General features: G+C 57.2%; 1 protein-coding gene across 9 annotated transcripts in view; it reads left to right on the top strand.

Moving 5' to 3' along the window:
- CEP164 (centrosomal protein 164) overlaps positions 1–15,320 on the top strand; it is a 67,961-nt gene that overhangs the window by 43,444 nt on the left and 9,197 nt on the right. For 5 of the 9 annotated variants that reach the window (XM_043579437.1, XM_043579439.1, XM_043579440.1 and 2 more), the window contains 10 exons: positions 2,282–2,367; positions 3,286–3,453; positions 4,319–4,432; positions 5,955–6,092; positions 8,715–8,915; positions 12,278–12,409; positions 12,491–12,707; positions 13,710–13,787; positions 14,020–14,151; positions 14,463–14,585. In XM_043579437.1, coding sequence (XP_043435372.1) covers positions 2,282–2,367; positions 3,286–3,453; positions 4,319–4,432; positions 5,955–6,092; positions 8,715–8,915; positions 12,278–12,409; positions 12,491–12,707; positions 13,710–13,787; positions 14,020–14,151; positions 14,463–14,585 — 1,389 coding nt within the window. The remainder of the gene's footprint in view (positions 1–2,281; positions 2,368–3,285; positions 3,454–4,318; positions 4,433–5,954; positions 6,093–8,714; positions 8,916–12,277; positions 12,410–12,490; positions 12,708–13,709; positions 13,788–14,019; positions 14,152–14,462; positions 14,586–15,320) is intronic. The other 4 variants (XM_043579441.1, XM_043579444.1, XM_043579442.1 and 1 more) reach the window with 2 other exon arrangements.

The raw sequence follows: 15,320 nt of genomic DNA on the forward strand, positions 1-15,320 counted from the left end.
TGAACGTACCGGGATTTATTTAGCTGGGGACCAGGTCATGAACACAAAACCCTTGAGCCGAGTTAAGGGCGGGCAAGCGGTGTCTTGAGCACAGTTGGGCCAGAGGTGTCGGGTGTGCTGGCCGTGTCCCCTTTCTGAAGAGTTCTTTTCTGGGGCAAAAGGGTCTGGGGATCAACTGCTGCTCTACTCCAAGGCCCTCTGTCCGGGCGCTTTCCCAAGGTGGCCCCTTCTGTCCGGCAGAGGGGCTCGTGTGTTTCCGGCAGCAACAGTGATGAAGCAAGTAGGAAGCAGACAGACTTGGTAGCTCATTCTTTCCGACCCACGGCTCAAGCCCCCCATTTTTATCACGATCACCCCACTTTGCTGTCCATGTCCCATTGGGGTTTGTTGCATAGAGTGTCCTCTGTGATTTTTTTTTTTCCTTGCAAGTGACAGAGGGAGCCGTCTGCCGAGCTCGGTGTGATCCGTGGGGGAAGAAGGCTGGAAGGGACCGGGGCGGGGGGGGGGGGGGGGGGGGGGGGGGGGGGGGGGGGGGGCGGGGCGGGGCCGTTATCTGCAGGCTCTGGCCAGGCAGGCTCTGGCCAGGCTGACATGATGCAAAGTGGCAGTGCTGGCAGGCAGCCTCGTGCTGCAGGCACCGGCAGGTACTCACAGGCAGCATCTCTATTTTTAATGTAATTTGGGGGAGCTGGCTCCTAGCTCAGGCCCTGCCCTTCCTCGCCCATCCAGATGGTAGAGTCGGCCACAGCTGCTGGGGCTCCGGCTGCCAGCGGAGAGGCGTGGGAGGCCGTGTGCACGGGGCTGGGGACACGGCAGTGCGCCAGCCCGGCCGGAACCCCACTGGGGAAGACAGAGTGAGTTGTCTCCTGCCCTGCCTCTCCCGTTAACCCTCACGTCCCGGAACCGACAGGGCGCCTGTCATTGTGACAGAAGGGGTACGGGCCCTCGAATGGAGACGGGCACCAGCAGAGCTGAGGTTTTATGCCTTAGGCTGGGGAGAGGGGTGGAGTGGGGACACAGGCGCTGGCATTTGTGGCACGCCTTCCCTGGGCCACGAGTCAGGCTTTATGTACGTGATCGAATTTAATCGTCACCTCGAGCCCCGTGAGCTGAGCTTTACTGTCCCATTTTATGTATTTGTTTTTTAAAAATGTTTGTTTATGTATTTGGAGAGGGAGAGAGAGAGCATGAGCAGGGGAGCAGCAGAGAGAGGTGGGAAGAGAGAATCCCAGGCAGGCTCTGCTCTGTCAGCACAGAGCCCGGTGGGATGCTCGATCCCACACACCATGAGATCGTGACCTGAGTTAAAATCAAGGGACGGATGCTCGACCGACTGGGTGACCCATTTTAGAGTGGAGGAGACAGACTCCCCAGCTGGGAACCGATGAAGCCTCCCCGGCACCCCTTGGGCAGCTTTATCGAGATGCAGTGGACATTTGATAAACTGGACTTACTTCAAAGGTGCCACTGGATGAGTGAAGTGGAAAAACAAGAGCTTGAGTCCAGGCCGACTACACTGTTAGCCCCCTGGGGCCCCCCCTCGAGGAAAATGATTGAACTTACAAAGAACAGCCCTCTTTTTCACCCGCTTGCTAAAATGGCCCAGATTCCCAAGCTTTAAAATGAGATTTTGGGTTTTATTTTTTGGATGGGTGGAGTAATCAGTCCCTGACTGGGAAGGGGGCATCATCATCTACTGATGGGACCTGGGTGCTTGGGGGAGCCCAGAATGGGGCAGAGGAGCACCCTGTCTTCCTCCCTTCGGATGCCCAATTGGTGCTCTTTCTGTCTCGTTTCAGCACGTCCCCATCTCTCCAGGTCCTTCCTTGTTAATGTGCTTGGCCGCTGCCCCAGTTCTGCCCGCTTGACTTTGCCGTCCCTGTACATCACCGATCCTGGAGGTCCAGGCCTCCGTGGATTCGGGGTGTTCACGGACGTCTCGGCCTTCTCTTGGCAACTGTCAGTGAAGGCTTCCGGTGACGGGAGGAAGGGTTTTCTTTCTTGTACGTGTTCGCCTTTAGCTTCTGGCTCTGCACGCAGTGACTGTGGCATCTGGCTCATCGTCCCTAGGCCAGCAAGGCCGGCCCTGGAAGCAGCTGCGAGCCTGGGGGCTTAGCCAGAGCTAAGTAGATGGGCCTCCTCTTCTGTGTCCCGAGTGGTCCTCATCCACTCAAGAGCCACCTCTCAGTATGTCCTCCTAGGCCCGAGAGTTGGTTGGACGGTTGAGGGACCCACATGCAGACCTCTTCAGTAGGCACTTACCACTGCTGCTTGCCCACAGGCCCAGAGGTTGGGAAGAGAAGACAAGGATGGCAGCCAGTCCAGCCAAGATGAGCCACAGAGCAAGCGGTGCAAAGGCTCGGAGAGGTACGGTACGTGGGAGGCCGCCCTCAGGGGCTGTTGGGATGGTGTGGACCGGGGCAGAACCCCTGGGTTTGGTGTGCGTGGCTCATTGTGCTCCTGCCTGCGGGCAGACGGTGAGCGGACTGGATGGCCTCGCAAAGTCTGTGCGTGTGTGCACGCGTGCGTACGTGAGCATGCCCTCTGACTCTGCACCGAGACAGGAGTGTGGGTGCATGTGGTGGGACTTTGTACACCGCTGTGGGCCAAGGCTCTGTGCTCTTCACTGGAATGGGTTAAGCTGTGTGTGTGCCTGGTCATGGGCCAGGGCTGGAGGAACTTTCTAGAGGGTCAGTACTACAGCTTGGAGGTGATTTGGAGAGAGAGAGTGACAGACAGACTAGGAGGGAGAGCGGAGAGACTAGGAGGGAGAGACCAAGGTTTCCCGCTTCTGAGGCTGGAGCCTGAAATGAGAGAGGGAAGGGCTGCTACCCTGGAAGAGGAGGCAGGGCAGTCCTCCTGCTTCTTGGACCTTGAAGAGCTGTCCGCATTCTTTCTTGCCTTTGTGCGTTTTCTGCATTCGAGTCTGGTTCCTCTTTTTCTCCCTACTTTCCGCTCGGCTCTTGCATCCCTGCCTGGCCTCAGTGATGGTGAACGCTGGGAGCGGATGCACCCATGAGGGGGCCCAGCTCTCGGCCCTGGGCCAAGCGGATGCAGGGCAGGGACCCGGGAGGGCTGAGTCTAGTCCAGGCAAAGGGAGAGCTCAGTGGGGAGTCTCCCCCTCTTGCTTCTCTGGCTGCCTTGCCCTCCGTGGCTCCCCATGGATGTAGAGCCGGGGCTGGAGCCCTGCCTGGGAGGAGGAGTGGACCCAGGTCCACGTACCACACTCGCCAGTTCTCTCCCTGCTCTCCAAATGGTGGGGCCTGACTCTGCTGCTCTGACCAGGTCCTCTCCTCCCCTTGTGCCTGGGAGGCGGCTCCAGAGTCCCCTTCAGAGCCAGGCCACTGAAGAAGGGCCTCCGGAGGCCTCTGAGGGGCAGCCTGAGCAGAAGCGGGCAGAGGAGCCCAGGGAGGACTCTGCAGGCAGCTCCATCCCTGCCGGTTCCCTGAGGAGGTAAGGGGGACCTGGAAGCCTTCCAGGTGTGTAGTTGTGTGTGCGGGGGGTGCCTGGGGAAGTGAGAAGCCGGGGACGGTTTGCACCCTAAGCAGCAACCTCAGGTTTCCACTTAGTGTCCCCCGTGAGCTGGAAAATGAGGAAATGTGCTTCTTCCTAGTCCTCAGTCTACAGCTAAAATTGGGGTGCCCCCTCCAATTAGGGGAGCCTGGAAACTCCTGAACCAGGAAGCATCTCTTCTGATCCAGCTGTCTTCCTGCCGGGGGCCTGGGTCAGAGACTGTCCCCCACCTGAGCTGTGCTGTGCCTGCTCCCAGTCCCCACCTGCCAGTGCTCCCCACCCCTCCCGGCGGTCCTTCAGCAAACCCAAGTAGGGCCCCGTTGTATGCTGGGCCCCTGGGGGAGGGAGGTGCAGAGTCCTAGGCTTCCCTGAGGCCAGCCGAGAGGGCCTTCATGCCCCAGCCTGGCCCAGAGCCTGGCGTACATCGGCCAGATCTTCTGTTCCCCCGGTGAGAGGAAGATGCTGGTGTCAGAGCTGGTTTTAGAGCACATCCAGCTGGGATGAGTCACTGAGAGAAGCCAAGCAGAGCGATGTTCAGTCAACAGCATCCGCTGCCTACCCTGCTGTGTGCAGAGCGGCTCCTTCGGAGCCATAACCGTGCACGGCCCACGTGGACGGGCCTCTGGTCTTCAGTGTAAACGGCCTGGGAAGAGGCAGGTGGGGGAGAGTGAGGCCTGAGATCAGGAAACTCAGCTGGGGCTACTTCCCTTGTCCTCATCACAGCTCTCTGACCCCAGATGGGTGCACTGGGGGCCTCTCGCCTTCCTACTGCTTTTAACACCGTTGCTTCCTCAATGCTCTCAAGGGAAGAGACCCCAAGCCCACCTGTCGCCCCCGCGAGGGGCAGGGAGCAGCGCTCCGGGGCCGAGGAGCCTGAGGAGGGGGCGGCCAGCCCTGCCGCACCAGCCTCTCCAGAGGTGTAAGGGCCGGTGTTCGTGTCTGTCCCCGTCCTCCTTTGTGTCTGTGTGGTGTGAGTGCCCACCACTCCTGGGTGGTTGGGAGGGGATGCTGTGGCCCCTGCCCAGGGGGAGCGGCGGGGGAAGATTGCGTGTGCCCCTCATGTGTGCAGCCGTGGTCACTGATCTGAGTGTGGGGTTGGCCAGGTCCCCGGGGCTCCTGGTCAGAGCCTGAGGTATGGAGGCGGAGGGGCGGGGGCACCTCCCGGGGTAGCAGTTTTTCCTGTTTTCCCCTCCACCTCGCACTATTTTTCGCTTTCTTAAAAACATTTTATTGAGGTGTTTACATACATGCAAGCACATAAATCTGAACTGTACAAGTCAATGCACATTTACACGCAGATCAGATGTGGAACATTCCCGTCCCTTCAGGAAATTTCCTCACGCCCCTTTCCTCTCAATCCGCCACCCCAGGACACCGCTCTTCTGGCTTCTGTCCTGTAGATTCGTTTTTCCCGTTCTCCAACGGGATGTAGACGGAGTTATGCAGTATCCGGTGTATGTGTTTTGGGCCTGGGTTCAAAGCTCACCAGCGCTTCTCAGACTTGGAGATCAGTGAGCTTTCCTCCTCCCATTTCCCTTTCCCCTCCCACCCCTTTTACAGATGAGGAGACTGAGGCTCACGTGAAGGGATCTGCCCAATGTCACGTTGCCGGTCGGTTGCATAACTAGGACGAGGCTCTGGTCCCTGGAGCCCTAGACTTCCGACTCAGCGTGCAGCCACGGCTCCTTTTCTCTACAGGGACAGAGAGGAGCCAGGGTTATGCAAATTTTCCCATCTGTGAACCGAGCGGTACAAAAGGATCATGAGCTCTTGGGACTCGGGCCGTTGACTAGAGACGGGTTCACGCACTGGTTACTCACAGGCAGTGCCGCCGAGAGCTGGCAGTGCACGTGAGCTCGTGATTTTTGTCCTCACCACAGCACTGCAGAGTGATGTAGGGAAGGGACAGCCCCACTTTTCAGGTGGTGACAGCTCTGACCCTGAGGAATGACCTGGCTTTCCCAAGTCTCCTTGGGGGCTGTGGACAGCAGGTCAGGGTGTTTTCTACGAGGACAGGAGGCGGGTGTGGTTCAGAGACAGGACCCTCTGGGCAGAGGTCAGAAGGCGTTTTCCTGGCGCCTCTGGGAGGGAAGCTGGGCAGTGAGGCTCCTCCCACCTGTCTTGCTGATGAGTCCCCTTACTTTGTGTTTCTCCTCCCAAACCAACAAGGCCGCCCCTTCTGGGTCTCAGAGAGACATTCCTTGACCACACAGTTTACACAGAACCCTTAGGAAGTATCTTCTGTTCCTTTGCGGAGTCTTTTCAGGCCCCATAACGTCCTTGTCATTCATGTTCACAGCTACGTTTCTGTGTTTTGTGAGGAGTGGCCCTGTGTCTGCGTTTCATTTGTTTGTACCTGTGGGGTTCTGATTTATGGAGGTGACTGAGTGACAACAACAGGCCGGTGCCATCAAGGAAGAATTTATTACTTACGCTTCCAGAGAGAAGAGGGCGTGCCACACCATGCCAGGCCACCTGGGGGATGACCAGGGTGTGTCAGGAGGCAGAAGAGGCGAGAAGGGAGAGCACAGCCTAGAGCCTTTGTTGGGGTTTCCCGGGGAAGGAATAGGCGAGGCAGGGTAAGTACCTTGAGTGAGTGTAGGATTGGACAGTATGAATGATTTTGGTGGGCTTTGGGCTATGGGGGTGGCCCTCCAGTTGCCTGGTGTGAGTTATGTAAGGAGATGTTTGTGGTCTAGCCTCCCTGGGGGATCGGTTGGTTTGCATATGAAAGACATGTTCTTTCATATACATATTTCATATACATATATATATTTTCATATACATGAAAGACATGTTCTTTCACATAGAGTTGGCTAATCCTTGGAGGGCCAGTCTCTCTGCCAGCAAACTTTTAAAGATGTCAGAACATCATCATCATAAAATAACACCAAATAAAAAACCATGATTCATAGAATCCGTCACCTTTCACAGATGTTGTCAAGCCACTCAGGAGGAGTTAGGGGCAGAGGGCCGGCCAGCAAGCGCTGTGAGGCCAGAAGGCCTGGGTCTGGGACTCAGGGATTGCCTCCCCTTGGTGATCCCGGCATCTTTCCTGAGGTGCTTGTAGAAAGGGGGCCCGGGGGGGGGGGGTAGTGAATGAATGAAAACCCCTGGGTCGAGCACGAGAGGGGACAGGATCTCTTCGCAGTTGTAGTGGTGGCACAGCCATTTCCGAATGTCCTGGGTGCCACAGCCTCCCTCCTCCCCACCGCCTGCCCTCCTTGCTTCTTCTCTTTCTTGTCTCGCAATGACTTGGTGGCCGGCCTGAGGTGATTATGCCCGCACAGAGCCTCCCTCTTGGCCGCCGACTGTCGGAAACTGGGTCTCACTGATGCTGACACCCGAGGAGCGGACTAGAAATCAGACCTGCCTCTTCCTCTGGAGGCTTCATCTTCCCAGTTGTCTCCTCAATCATTCAGGGCATCGTTGACTGCCTTGGACCTAAGCTAGGCGTTTGGGATCGTAGAGCTTTAAAACGGGGACACGGAGAAGAGGCCCGCGTGCCAGGTGTGCAGGCGTGCTCACCGGGGCGTGTGGCCCGGGCACGTGCTGCCACGCCGTCTGAGGCCCCATCTTTCCACAGCATCTATCCCTGGGGCTCCACATAGCTCCACAGCCCACAGGGGAGAGAGACATTAAAAGGTACCGTCTCAGGGAGAAAAGATGTTTTCAGCCAAGGCTGGAAATGAGTTGGAGGGTTGATGAGGCGGAGAGCTGGCGGGGGGAGGTCCTTTCCGAGAGCAGGACTCTCAGAGGAGGTGGCGGCCACATCTCTCACATCTGCATCGGTTGGGCTATGTCAGGGGGTCTGGAGGAGAGCCGGGAACTGGAAAGGGGGCCGGGGCGGCGTTGAGAGCAGAAGACAGTCGAAGGCATGGCTCAAGGCCATTTCCAGGCTGAGTTATGATTTTAGGGAAGGGGGGAGGAAAGAGCTTTTTGGTATTTCAGAGACGTCAGTAGCCTTCTATGTCTTCCTTCTCTCTCTGGTCTCGAGGGGCTGAAATGGAATTCCGAAGCCCGTGTTTTCTTCTGCTGTTCTAATCTCATCCCGCCTGCTGCCTTCCATCTGCCGCAGCGAGGGGAAAGGGGGTCCCGCGTCCCCAGTCGGGGGCCGGTTCCCCTCTGCAGCCCCTACCCCACTGCTCCCCAGTGGACTGTGTCCACGCGCTGCTGAGGCTGATGGGGCCAGCGTGCCTGGCCTGCCGCCCGTGCACCATCGGGGCGGGTGGTGGGTGGTGGTTGTGAGGCGAGACCAGTCAGGTTGAGGGAGCGGGGGCTGCAAGCTCGCACTGGCCTTTAGGACGAAGCTGCTCTGGGGTGTGCAGTACTTTTAGCCCCTGATGCTTTCATGGCCTTGAATGTTCTTGGGTTTCTCTCTGGGCATTTCCTTCAAGAACCAGAATACAAGCAACATAGCAACCTTCACATAGACATCTTTTTAACCTTTATTCCTCATCTCACCACCCACCTCGTGCATCCACGTCGGCTCTGAATTTCTGTTACCCGTTTCCAAATATTGAGTTAACTCCAAGCAGATGCAAACGTGGCGTCATCAAGGAGATTGGAGCGTGGCATTCTTGGTGCACGCTTGCTACACTCTTTGGCTTAGGGAGCAGTCTCCTGCCTGGCTGTTGAGGCAGCGTGGGAGGAGATTTCCTGTTCCTGGACCTCCACGGACTGTTGGGGGTCTCAGGGCTCGGAGACATGCTGCGGCTTCTCCTGCTGGCTCATGAGCATTGGCCTGTGTTCAGTTTGGGAGGCAGAGAGTAGCCTCTGGGGGTGTCCCAAGGTGCTGGCGTGAGCCTCAAGGAGCAGGCAGAGCCCTAGTGGGGAGACGGAAACGGCCGTGAACCGTCCTGGGGAAGAACCCACTGGGGACAGAGCTTCAGTCTTTCCCTATCACTGTCAGCTCTTGAGCCACATCTTCAGGTGTACTTCGGGCTACAACCTACCAGGTCCACTGAGAGCCTAGTATGGGCCGCCCTTCTTCCCGGACCGCCACAGTGAGGCTTGCCCTGTGAACAAATACTGCCTGGATCCTTGAGGGGGTAGCCTTCCTGCCTGTCCCTTGCGTGAGCTGATTTGTATGTGATTCCTGACCCTGGGCCCTCCCCCCATTAGGATTGCGTGTGTGCTGTTCTGTGTGTGTGTAAAAGGTGGGATAGTAAAGCTAGTGAGTGTTGTTCCACCCTTGGCAGGCGAGCTGCGGAGCCTGCAACTCCCCCAAAGCAGGCTTCCCTGAGGGCCATGGAGGAGGCCGTGGCCCACGACCTGGAGCAAGACCAGAGGCGGCTTCTGGAATCGAAACGAGAGAAGATTCAGCAGCTCCGGGAGAAGCTGTGGCAGGAGGAGGAAGAGGAGGTCCTCCAGCTTCACCAGCAGAAAGAGAAGTCTCTCAGGTCCTGTCCCTCCCCTTACGCAAGCTGCCTGGGTCTCGAGGTGACATGGGGAGGAAGGGAAGCCCTCCTCCCGCCCCGGACACTCATGGCCCCACCAACACTCCTCCTCGGTGGCCTCTGTGGAGGAATGGGCTTCCTGGTTCCTCTCTTTGGGAGGGAGTTGGGAGGCCTGATAACAGCGGGACCAGCTGACAGTTTTTGAGAGATTACACGGGTCCACGTGCCTCATAGCTGCTAATTGGTTTCGTCCTGAGAGTGGGTCCCATGAGGTGTTGCTAGCAACCCTATCATGTTAAAGGATCTACCAGACAGATGAAGAAACTGAGGCACAGAATGGTTATTTAACATGTCCAAGGTATTGAAGTTAATAAGCAGAGCCGGGGGCACCTGGGCAGCTCAGTCAGTTGAGCATCCGACCCTTGATTTCTGCTCAGGTCACGATCCCAGCGTCGTGGGATTGAGCCTCATGTCGAGCTCCATGCTGAACGTGGAGCCTGCTTAAGATTGTTTCTCTCCCTCTGCCCCTCTCCCCTGTTCATCCTGTCTCTCTCAAGTAAATAAGAAAATAAATTTAAAAAATGCAGCAGAGCCAGAAGAACCCAGGCACTTTGTCCCTGGGGCCCATTCTTGGTAGTCATTGCCCTCTCTCTTGGTAGTCAGGGCCCTGTTGGGACCCAGCGAGATTGGTAGGGACCACACAGTATGGTGTGAGGTGCTATTTCCCAGGATCCAGAAGTTTCATTTGGGTTCCTACTCCTTGTTGTGTTGGCTGGGAGGCCCTCAACAAGCAAGACACTTAAGGCTGGGCCAGGCCTATGTGGATGAGATCGTGTGTATACTTCATAAATAAGCTGGAGGTTACTTTCATAAGAAAAGGCTGTCCAGGGCTGGCACAGCGGCTTCAGAGTCACCAGGTCCCTGGTGGCCCTTTAATCTCTCTGCACTTGAGTGCTGGTTACTCTCAGGGCCTCTTCGTCCTGCTGAATCCCCAGTCGTCGTGTCTGTGCTGCCAGCAGGGAGAATAGGGATAGAGTACAAAACTGGTAACTTCTAGCTCATTCGGTCCCTTTTAAGGCTCTTTCTTGGAAACTTCACCTAATAACTTCTGCTTATTCTTGTAAGGAGTTTTCCCGGAAATTTTACTCAATAATTTCCACTCACATCTCATTGGTTACTTCTGGCTGCAAAGGGAACTGGGAAATGTCCTCCTTTAGCTGGGCCTCTTTACCTGATGGAATAAAATCAGGGCCCCTTTAGGAAGGGAGCATGGGAGAAGGGCCACCGACAAGGTGATCAGCAATCTGCCATAGGCCCAGGAGGGGACAGGTACGACAAAAAGGTGTTAACAGACTCTGCACTTACTCAACCATGTAACTGAAGGCTAAATCTTTTCCTCTCGGACAGAACATCCCAAAGTGGTAGACTTACTTTTATAGCATACGTAGCAAAGAGCGTAGAAAATGCTTATGCTCAGAGAAACTGATAGAAAACCAACACCCAGCCACCCAGGGGTTGGGGACAACCCTCTCATTAGCCCAACACAGGACCTGCTGACCCAGGGTCCATCTTCTATCACCCCTCCTGTGTCCCCTGCCAGGCAGCATCCTCCTCTTCCAGCCAAATGAAAATTCGGGCAGGAGCCTGCCCAAACAGGGTAAGACTTAGCTGATGTTGACAGGCAGAGCCTTGGATGAAATCCTGGCTGTGTTTCCCTGCCAGCCGTCTAAGCTTCTCCTCTCTTCCTGGCCACCCTGGGCCTGGCTGACTGTGCTTTCCGTCCCTCGCCAAACCCCCAGCTCCAGAGGGGCGTCCGAGAGCCCTCTCAGGTCGTGGTGAAGACTCCACGTGCCAAAAGTATCTGACTCAGGGCCCGAGACACAGTAGTTGCTCAGTAAATGGCAGCTCTTGATTTTCAGTTGAAATCAGTGATGGCCATGGCCTCCACGAAGTGATTTTTCTGTAGGCAGCGCCTTGTCAGACTCGCTACGAAATAGTTGATTTCGAGAACCCGGTTTCTGCTCACGCATGAGCCTTTCTGAGGGGTGGGGCCGCCTCTGCTGGGAAACTTCAGTTGGTATAAATTTCTGGAAGCCATAGCTGACCTTGTAGCAAATACTTCTTGAATGAGAAGGCAGGCAGGAAGACAGGCAGTCTGACCCTTAGTTTCTTTAGTCATAAAATGAAGAGATTGAATTTAGTTGTGAGATGAAGACAGACAGTTATAAAATGAAGGCCTTCACCTGCCAAGACCCTTCCGGCTCTACCATTCTGTGGTGCTACGTGTGAAATGGAGCCACGGGACAGAGAGAAAGGGTTTCTGGGGGGCTCTAGAAGGGAGGATTTTTATTTAACTCAAATTTTCTATCAGGATGGAAGAGAGCAGTGGTGTAGATAACTTGAAATTGAAGATGACCTTTGGAATTCACTAGGAAGCTTTTCTAAGAAATTGTCTTCTAAATCGTATTTCTCTTAGGCTTGAATTCCCTGAGTGCACAGCACACAGCCCCTGGTCATGTAGGGGCTGCGTGGGCAGGGGGATGTCTGCCTGGGAGGAAATGCTTACTGTCGTTTGTCTGTAAATAAGGCATCCCTCATGGGTCATCGGCACTTGCTTCTGAGTTTGGGGCTGGGCGATGCTGTTCAAATTTGACAGACACGTACGGAGCACCTGCTTCATGTTAGCTACTGTTGTTCAACACCTCGGATATAACCAAGTGGAAGACCTGATTCTGCCTGGAACAGCTCCCAGACTTGTCAGGAAAGCAGACCTACAAAAGATGAATTGTGATGCGTGGGATAAGGAAGGTCTTCCATATACAGGGCGATGGGAACAGAAAGGCTAGTCGATGAACTTGGAAAGGCTTCTCGGAGAGGACGGAGCCGGGCGTTGAGTGGCAAATATGGGTTTGTCAGGTAGAAGAGGGGATTCTGGGGAGAAGCGCCCACATCAACAAAGGCCCGGAGGCGAGGAGGATCGTGGTGGGGTTGAGAGGCGGTGTCTCCTCTGATGTGGCTGCAACAGTGGATCGGGGGCAGTGAAGAGATGTGGCCCGGGAGCCGGGCTGGGGTCAGACTGTGTCTGTCCTGGAGCGCATGCTGCACCGAGGTGCATTTACAGGCAAGGGGGAACCTCTGGCAGCAATCCTGTCCTGGGATCAAGCAGCCTGTCCCTCTGCTTGCTGCAGCAAAGAGCGGATAGAGTTCACGGCCCCCTCTTTATATGGGATGTATTACAGGGAGGCAGCAGGACCCAGATTTAGGAAACTTCGCAGGCAAGCTGCAGGCTTGTGGAGGCCGGGAGTCAGGGCTGATGACTAGAAGAGCGGTTCCTCCAACAAACTTGCCTTTCTTTTCCTTCCCAGTTCCCTGAAGGCGCAGCTGCGGAAAGCCACCGAGGAAGAGGAGACTCGGATGAGAGAGGCGGAGAGCCAGCGGCTGTCCCAGCTCCTGGCCCAGGTGCAGTCCCATGTGGAAGCAGATGAGAGCCAGATCAGGTGAGGGTGCGCCGTGAGCCTCCTGCCCCACGCGGTGCCCCCCGAGTGCCCGGGCCTGGCCCATTCCGTCTGTCTGCGCAGGGCCGAGCAGGAGGCTTCCCTGCAGAGGCTGAGAGAAGAGTCGGAGTCTCTCCAGAAGGCCGAGAGGGCCAGCTTGGAGCAGAGGAACAGACAGATGCTGGAGCAGCTCAAGGAAGAGATGGAGGCCTCGGAGGAGAGAGAGCGGGCTTCCCTGAAGGCTGAGAAGGAGAGGGCTCTGCAGCAGCTCAGGGAACAGCTGGAGGGCGAGAGGAAAGAAGTGAGCCAGCGGCATGGGGCTCCCGTCTGACGTGCCCCGGCGCTGCCTGGGAAGGGGCTGGGCGCCGGGCTGGGCGTGTGGGGTGGGGGACCGGGCACAGAGGAGGTATCCACACAGCCGGCACGGGAGGCGGTAGACGGCAGGTGGGCTGTCCGGGCCCACTGCCCCGTGTGGACCCGGCCGTCTCGGGGCAGGTGCTAGCCCGGGTCTGCCAGGTGCAGGAGAGGAAAGAGCAGGTATCCAGGGCTCCATCTGGGGCCAGCAGTAGCCGGGCGCTGTCAGTCACAGTGAAGAAGCTTGAGGGGAAATGGCCCCTGGATTTGGGCAGATTTCATGACTGAAAGAACCCGGGCCAGACCAGAGGTTCTGAGACAAAGGGGCCCTGTCCCCGAGGGGCAGCTGTGATGAACTTTCATCTCTCCTTAGCGAGGTTGGCACACATAGAGGAGGATTTTCTCCTTTGCCCTTACTCCCTGGGCCTCCAATCCTCTGTCTCCTGAGGGTCCGTCTCTAGATGAGAGGCGCAAGTAGGGCACAGCCAGGCCACGTCGACCTTCTTTCTTTGGGCGACGGTGAGCTTCAGCTCTTAGACCAGGAGCAGCCACACAAGGTGGGGGAGGATGTCACTGTACTGTCCTCTGGGTGCTCAGACAGCTAGTGCTGGACCTCCAGCCCTCACCACCTTGGGCCCTTGTTCACAGGCACAAGTGTCACCTGTGTACCTGTGGCCTAGCCCAGAGGCTGGGGGATGGAAGCAGTGACCCGAGGCTTACCGAAATGCCCCTCCACTCTGGCCTTCATGTTCCTGTTCATTTGCTAGTCGCAGACTTTAGAGACTGTGTTATTTTGGGGCAGCAAAGCTGTGCCTGTGGTTCCCCTTGGCCCTTTGGCTTGATGGGAGTCAGGCACGGTTCTCCTGGCTATTCCTTCCTCCCTCCGGGGTCAGTGCCTAGTCCGCCTTCCCCGCCCTGTGTCCCTCACAGGCCCCTTGTTGCTCCTCAGGCAGTGGCAGCACTGGAGAGTGAGCACCGAGCTGAGCTGGAGCGGCTCTCTTCCTCGCTGGAGGCCAAGCACAGAGAGGTGAGAGGCAGCTGGCCTTGGCCTGCAAGGTGGAGTGGCCATCCTGGTCCCTGAGCGTGAGCCTCAGGGCCCCTTCGCGAACTCCACCCCGTGCCTGTCGCTAGGGTCGAGTCTCCCTCCGCCTGAAACCCCCCCACCCCCGTGGGGCTGGCTGCTGGGCCCCTGGCAAGCGAGTCCCTGAAGTCGCTCTGCAGTGCTGAGTGTCATGTCCTCTGGGCTGGGACCTCCTCAGGTTGTCTCCAGCCTCCAGAAGAAGATGGAGGAGGCCCAGCAGAGGGAGGAGGCCCAGCTGCAGGAGAGCCTTGGTCGGGCAGAGCAGAGGGCTCATCAGAAGGCTCACCAAGTGTTCCAGTACGAGCAAGAGGTAAATGCTGGTCTGCTCCTTCGACTTCGTGTATCCCTGTCACGGGCACTCCATCCCGGCCCCAGGGGCCCTGCTTTGCCTTGGATGGCTTGGCTGGGGCTAGAACGTCTGGTTCCACCTCTGTGCCTCAGTTCCCTGGAGGCTGGGCACGTCCCCACCCCCGCACCCCCCCGTAGACCAGTGGGGAAGGGGCGCAGGGGCGGGGCGTGTGCACGTCACGTGTCATGCGTGCGCGGAGGTCGTGTTTGTGTATACCACGTGCCGGCCCACCCTCGGGCCTGCGAGTTGCATCCCTGCTGCCTGCCCCGCAGCTCAGCGACCTCCTGCGAGAGAAGCGCCAGCAGGTGGAGAGGGAACACGAGAGGAAGATGGACAGGATGAAGGAGGAGCACCAGCAGGTGCTGGCTGAGGCCAGAGAGCAGTACGAAGCCGAGGTGAATTTCCCCAGTGCACATGCGCGGCGCGCGCACTCACGCGCACCGCGCGTCCTCGGCAGCCGGCGGCTTGCACCCTGCTGAGGTGGCGTCGCAGCCCCGTCCTGCCTGTTGGCCCTGCAGCGGGCAGGCTGCATTCCCTCCCGGAGGGGTAGCGGCTCACAGATTCGGAGCTCCTACCCCTGCCGGCACTGGTCTCAGCCCCTTGATGTGTGCAGACTCATTTAGCACCCCCAGCACCCCCAAGGAGATGGGGACTATTGTGACCTCCAGTTTAGAACCGAGGAGACAGAAGTGTAAGCATCTTTCCCAAGTGTTCCAGGCCAATAAGTCAAGGAGCTAAGATTCAAGCCCGGCTGTCTGACTCCAGAGCCTTCAACTTTCGCTACCCCGACGACACCAGGCCATCAGGGTTAATCGCAATCCCAGGACACTAAGAAGTAGACTAGCAAGAGCCAAATAATACTTAGATCTCTGCCCATCCTCAGCCTTGGCCCTTGGGTGAGAGAGTGGACCCAGCCGGCTCGGCTTGCTCACGCTGGGGATGAGCAGGGGCCACAGGGCCTCTGCCCCAGGACTTTTAGCCACTATCCCACTGACCGGAACTCATATCCCAGCCCTTCTGTACAGTCTTTTCCACAGAGGAATGACCAGCCTGTGATAAAATGTAGTTGATTCCCTCCCCAGTCCAGTTCTGAACTTGCTCAAGAGCAGTGGCCTCTCTTCCCTTAAGGA

Source organism: Prionailurus bengalensis, chromosome D1 (genome assembly GCF_016509475.1).
Source record: "Prionailurus bengalensis isolate Pbe53 chromosome D1, Fcat_Pben_1.1_paternal_pri, whole genome shotgun sequence".
Classification (NCBI taxonomy): domain Eukaryota; kingdom Metazoa; phylum Chordata; class Mammalia; order Carnivora; family Felidae; genus Prionailurus; species Prionailurus bengalensis.